Raw genomic sequence first — 6,526 nt, 5'->3', positions numbered from 1 at the left:
CACTAATATCAGGAGTGTCTAGGCACAGGAAGTGCACTGATATCAGGAGTGCCTAGGCACAGGAAGTGCACTAATATCAGGAGTGCCTAGGCACAGGAAGTGCACTAATATCAGGAGTGCCTAGGCACAGGAAGTGCACTAATATCAGGAGTGCCTAGGCACAGGAAGTGCACTGATATCAGGAGTGTCTAGGCACAGGAAGTGCACTGATATCAGGAGTGTCTAGGCACAAGAAGTGCACTAATATCAGGAGTGTCTAGGCACAGGAAGTGCACTGATATCAGGAGTGCCTAGGCACAGGAAGTGCACTAATATCAGGAGTGCCTAGGCACAGGAAGTGCACTAATATCAGGAGTGCCTAGGCACAGTAAGTGCACTGCTTTATTTCAGGAGTAATTCAAGACAAATGGAAATCTTTCAGGGCGCTGGTTACAGGCAATTAGCATCTCCAGACGTTCCCTATAACACAGCGTAGCACTTTTTGAGCTCAGGTCCCTTTAAATGCAAATTTAATAGCAATTTTTTTCCCGGAGCATGCTTATTATCGCTATACATCTTGCTGCAATTGGTAATATGAATACATAAATGATTTTTTTTTTCTGTTTACTGTACTGAAAAAAAGACAGATAAGATCAATATTTGCAGGAATGGCTGCTCAGTGTATCATGACCTCAGTAAATTGCTTTTGTAGGAAGAAATGTTTTGGGATAATTACGAAAATGCACTTATGGGATTCATCATCATTATCATCATAGGCTTCACGTGGTGATAACCTCCAGTCAGCAGACGGTGCAGGGGGATCGGTGGATCGTTATGGCGACGTTATAGACTCCTCTTATGATAATGATTGAAGAGAGAACCCCAAAATATCATTGAGATTTTACGCTATGAGTGGAGCCGGGTGGGCGGAGTCAGCTTCTTATGTGTCCTGAATAGTCCAAGACCGAGAGCCCCCTTCTCGAATTCCTGACTCTGTTCCTGTCCACCTGGGAGCTTTAGGTGTATTTGTTCACCTCTGTGTGTGTTCCAGCTTCTTCTCTTACATCCCCCTATAATATAATGTAGCCGCCATCACCTTCTGTGATGTGGCTACTAGACATTTAGTGGTAGCCGGGGCTGTAGTCGGCCTGGCTGGATTTATAGTGGCAGTTATATGGTTAATTCCAGGTGTCTGGCATTGCCTGTACCCCCCCAGGGCGGAGTGTGACTCTGTGGGTGTATGTACAGTACAGCAGCCAATCACTGGGTTTCTCTCAGCCAGTGGTGCATGCTGGGATAGGGAACATATACTGGAGGGATTTGCCATGTGCTCAGACTAGTTCGGGACCAGCCATGGATTAGGGCTGGGTGCTGTTCAGCCTGCCCCCCCCCAGACTAGGACTGAGACCTGGGGGTGGGCAAAGGCTGGTGTGAGGGAAAAGTTTCCCTGAGGCCTCCAACATGGAGGAGGTCTGTGTTGCTGTCAGAGGAAGAGATCCAGGACCAAGGACAGCTCATGAAGTTTCCTGGAACCTAAAGAACTGCAGGAGTATGGCAGGTGTCTCTCCTGTTGAGGATCTGTATTCATCCGGCTCATCTGTTACATCAGTGGCTGTCCGCTGCCTCCCAAGTGGATCTACACTGATATCCCCCATCCCCCATATCCTCTCTCCCCAGTGAAGATGTTCAATAAAACATTATTCAGCATTATACTGCTGGAGTGGACATCAGTCTGTGGGCACTAGAAGAAGAGTGGTTAATGCTAATGGGTGGGCATCTGAAGAACATCCCCTAGACAGACTATAGATGGACCGGGCATTCTGCGGCTCCTTCGGGGGTAGCACTACAATACATTGTGCACAGCGGGTGTACAGATCCAGGAAATCAGCACAGGGATGGTGGGAGCCCCTAATAATGGGCACAGCAGGTGTACAGACCTGGAAGCTCAGCACAGGGATGGTGGGGGCCCCTCATAATGGGCACAGAGGGAGTACAGACCCGGGAACTCAGCACAGGGATGGTGGGAGCCCCTCATAATGGGCACAGCAGGTGTACAGACCTGGAAGCTCAGCACAGGGATGGTGGGGGCCCCTCATAATGGGCACAGAGGGAGTACAGACCCGGGAACTCAGCACAGGGATGGTGGGAGCCCCTCATAATGGGCACAGCAGGTGTACAGACCTGGAAGCTCAGCACAGGGATGGTGGGGGCCCCTCATAATGGGCACAGAGGGAGTACAGACCCGGGAACTCAGCACAGGGATGGTGGGAGCCCCTCATAATGGGCACAGCAGGTGTACAGACCTGGAAGCTCAGCACAGGGATGGTGGGGGCCCCTCATAATGGGCACAGAGGGAGTACAGACCCGGGAACTCAGCACAGGGATGGTGGGAACCCCTCATAATGGGCACAGCGGGTGTACAGACCGGGGAACTCAGTGAAGGGAAGGTAGAAATCCCTCATAATGGGTCACACCCATTTTCTGGGTTGATTGATCCTTTATAAATATCAAAGATTCCTTCTTTTTAATTTTCTCCAAAAATTAAACATGAGCTCCATTTGGTCACTGTGGGCTAATGCGTCACTATCGTTGAGATCCTAAAAGACGTCTTCACTTTTAGTGGCTCCTAAGTGGTGACCACCTGTGGCTATTCTTACCTTCGGCTCTCCTCCTAAATGCCTCAATTTGCATCCCTTGCTGGTCCACCGGGCAGCCTTGGCCATGCCAAGCCACTTGGCTCATCCATTCCTATGGCTGAAGGCCACCATGAGTATGGAGAAGCTATAAGAAGGAATTCACCAAGCACACCACCTGCTGATGGTTACTCTATAATGGTGGGAATATGACATCACAGTGACGTCAGAAAGGGTGTGGGGGTGTGGTTTGATTGGTTCTACAGTTGTGTATACATTGTCTGTTATTCTACAGTTACAGGGTTATTCACTCAGCTGCCGGAGTCAGCCGAGTGAATGACCGGGCCGAAGTGAACAGAGCCAAACGCTGTTTGGCTATTTACTCCGGCTCAGTACGGCTGATCTCAGCCGTACATTGGCTGCCTTAGGTCAGCCAAACATTCTCTGCATGTTCGGCTGAGCCAAAGTGCAGAGGAACTTCGACTCGGCCGATCCAACGTCTGGATCGGCTGAGCCGAAGTTCTGGCAGCTCACTCGCTGCCGTTCGCCCCCTATTCTCATATATTCTCATAGGGGCCGAACGGCAGTGAGCGAATAGCCGAATGCCTCTGAGCGGCATTCGGCTCGGCTATTCTGCTCGGTACCTCCGTGGTACCGAGCAGAATAGAAAAGAAGTGAAAATAGTCGGAAAAAAGAAAAAAAGCTTGAAAAAAATGTTAAAAATTTTTAAAAAAAATTAAAATTAAAAAAGAAAAAAATATATTTTTTAAAAAAAGAAAAGAAATAAATAATAATAAAAGAAAAATAATTGGGCCGGAGCTAGCAGTGACAGCTAGCTCCGCCCAACTGTTTCCTATTGGCCGGCACCTGCTAGAGTCTTCCAAAAGGTCCCGGCCAATGAATGACAACTGGGCGGAGCCAGCCGTGACTTCACAGTCGGCTCCTTTCAGTTGTTATTGTTTAATGACAGGTCAGCGTCCCCAGGTCATTTGGGGACGCTAATCTGTCATTACACCAGGGCGGAGCCAGCAGAGAGATCACGGCTGGCTCCACCCAGCTGTCATTTGCATGGAAATCGGCCGTCGACCTTTCTCCTTGCTTCAGCCGTCACTTCGGCTCAGCCGAGCCAAAGCATATGCCTTCGGTTCTGCTGAGCCGCTCGGCCGCCTTCGGGAGCTGTACGGGCTGTTGTGAATAGCCCGTACACCAGCCCTTCGGTTCGACTGAATCAAAGCGCTCTGGCGGCCGAAGAGAGAAGAAGGATCAGCCGAAGCTACGGCTGGATCCTTCGTGAATAACCCCCTTAATTTAATAAGCAATTGTATTTTTATATCCTAAACGATTTTAATTTGCAGAGAACATTTTCTTCAGATACCAATTCTCGGTGAGCCGGCCCTTTAAGAGATATACATATTACTCTCTTTATTTGTGTCCTCCCGTTACCCTAAGGAGAACTATGGGGAAAAACACTGACCCCATAGTTCTCCTTTAATAGAATTTTGTAACTATTTTGCACTCCTGTAACAAAACAAAACAAAAAAAATGTTTAAAACCAAAAGCTCATCTCCCGTGTGTCATGTTTGAAAGATGTTTTGTTCTTAAGTTTGTTTGAGGTAATAACCGCCATTTCTTCTATCATTTTCCCGATAATCTGTCCGCGGGGGGCTCTGTTCCGCTGCTTTGAGGAACAATTACAGCCCATGTAAAGTGATAATAATCCCTAATTATAAACAGGGTGTAATTTATCTTTAAAGGGAACTCATAATACATCAATAAAACGTGGCTGCGAGCCGTAAAAGTGCCGCGGAGCCCCTCCGGCTGCAGGGAAATGCCATGGGACGGTGCCTGGAAATAGGCTGAAATATCTTTTGCCTGGCATGCGATGTTTACGGCTCAGCTTGTTTGTGAAGTCTCCTGGCACGGAATTATATATTACGGCGTGCAATTTGATTTGTGTGTTGTCGTACACCCTTCTGAACAGGAGGATATCGATCGGCGGGTCCGGCTAATTGAAAGCGGTAGAATTGGGATGTCTGGGGGTCAGTCTGGGCTGAAGTGCTCTTAAGGGGGTAATAGCAATTGATGGGGCTCTACAGCAAAACATTGATGCCCCTCATGGGTTTCCAAAGCTGAATGTAGGGCGGTGAGTGTGCCAAGGTGAGAAGTGGGAGCCTGCCATAAAGAGGATTGCCCACTGGAGTGTGGATGGAGAGAGAGAGAGGGGGAGAGAGAGAGAGAGAGAGAGAGAGAGACAGAGAGGAGAGAGAGAAGGAGGAGAGCAGAGAGAGGGGAAAGGGGGAGAGGAGAGAAGAGAAGAAGAAAGAGGAGAGAGAGGGGGCGATAGAGAAAGGGGCAGGCAGAGGGAGGGGAGAGAGAGAGAGAGAAGAGAGAGAGAGAGAGGGAGAGACAGAAGAGGGGAGAGAAGAGAGAGAGGGGAGGGGGAGGAGAGAGAAAGAGAGGAGAGGGAGGAGAGAGAGAGGAGAGGGAGGAGAGAGAGAGAGAGAGAGAGAGAGAGAGAGAAAGCAAAAGGTTCAGTGGTTAGGTTGAGGCGGGATAGGAAGAGATGAGTGTTCAGGGATTGCCGATAGCTGGACAGGGTAGGAGATAGCTGGACAGGGTAGGAGATAGCTGGACAGGGTAGGAGATAGCTGGACAGGGTAGGAGATAGCTGGACAGGGTAGGAGATAGCTGGACAGGGTAGGAGATAGCTGGATAAGGGGGAAAGGGAAAGACAGAAGAGAGGAGAGAGAGTCGGGAGGGGGGGAGAAGAGAGAGAGAAAGAGAGGGAGGAGGGAGAGCGAGGGAAAGACAGAAGAGAGAGGGGAGAGAGAGAGGGGGGAGAGAAAGAGAGAGAGAGAGAGATAGATGGCAGGAAAGGGAAAGATAGAGAAGAGAGGTAGAAAGAAGAGAGAGTGATGAAGGGAGAGAAGAGAGCTAAATCTCAGATATTCACAGTGCTGTTCACTCTGCAGTGTCTTTAGGAAATATATAGTATGAATGTTTTTTTTATTTTTCCTTTATGTATGCCGTACCATTATCATTCTTTTTTACCCGGTAAATATAAAGTGTTGCGTGTGTATATTTTATATTACCACTTCCAGCCACAGTGGGGATCTGTGCAGCAACAAGGTCTGTGACGCCTCTCTCTGCACCTTCCTCGGCACATTCCTGTTGTAGGCTACAATATGACATGGCAGCGCATGTAACCTCCTCCACCTAGTACGTTGGCCGGGGTGCATGCGCATTGCTGAAGGCAGTGCAAATAATCCTGGCATGTGTGATTTGAGGCAGCAGTGTACATGGCTGCGGTTTTACATGCGCTGCTGAAACCTCAGACTGGAAGTTTAGGACTATAACTGGATCTGTTAAAAAAAAAGTGAAAAAAGTAAAATAAAAAAAAATGAATGGGACAATACACAAATACAGAAGAAGAGGATACAAAATACAGTAAGGGGTTCATTTATAAACCTTCTGCAGAGCACATTATGGCCACTAGATGGAGCCTCTCTCTCCCCTTTCTCTCTCCATTGCGTGACATGCATGCTAGGCTGTCTAAAAAAAAAAAGAGAGCCCAGCACTAGCTTTTCACTTTTCTGACATTCTAGTTTCCGTACCAGCTACAGAAAAAGAAAATGACAAAAAAGACAGCTTACCAGACATGACGCAGCACTCGGAAGCTGAGACGCATGGTCTGTGTCTTCCAGCTCTGACAGATTATTAAACGATATTGATCGGCACAGCCGGTGAATCTGATCGCGAAAGCCATTTAATAAAAGTTGACCAGCCGCTGGCCGCTTGTTTATGCAACTGCTAAGCACAACCCTGGAAATGCATAAGAGACTGGATGTGGATTGCTACCTAAAGAGAATTTGTCACATTGTCCATTCAATAATCCCCCCCCCCTCTTCCCCACA

The 6,526-nt window shown here is 48.3% G+C and overlaps 1 protein-coding gene across 1 annotated transcript in view; it reads left to right on the top strand.

The window, feature by feature from the left end:
* LOC108796840 (brain-specific angiogenesis inhibitor 1-like) overlaps positions 1-6,526 on the top strand; it is a 368,891-nt gene that overhangs the window by 61,421 nt on the left and 300,944 nt on the right. Inside the window, exons 2-3 of the mRNA XM_018568381.1 lie at positions 780-821; positions 1,450-1,461. Of these exons, the coding sequence (XP_018423883.1) occupies positions 780-821; positions 1,450-1,461 (54 nt within the window). The remainder of the gene's footprint in view (positions 1-779; positions 822-1,449; positions 1,462-6,526) is intronic.

Source organism: Nanorana parkeri, unplaced genomic scaffold, assembly GCF_000935625.1.
Source record: "Nanorana parkeri isolate BGI_ZX_2015 unplaced genomic scaffold, ASM93562v1 scaffold1180, whole genome shotgun sequence".
In the NCBI taxonomy this organism is placed as follows: Eukaryota; Metazoa; Chordata; class Amphibia; order Anura; family Dicroglossidae; genus Nanorana; species Nanorana parkeri.
Note: the sequence above shows the minus strand (reverse complement) of the source record. Positions and strands in the feature narration are given on the sequence as shown.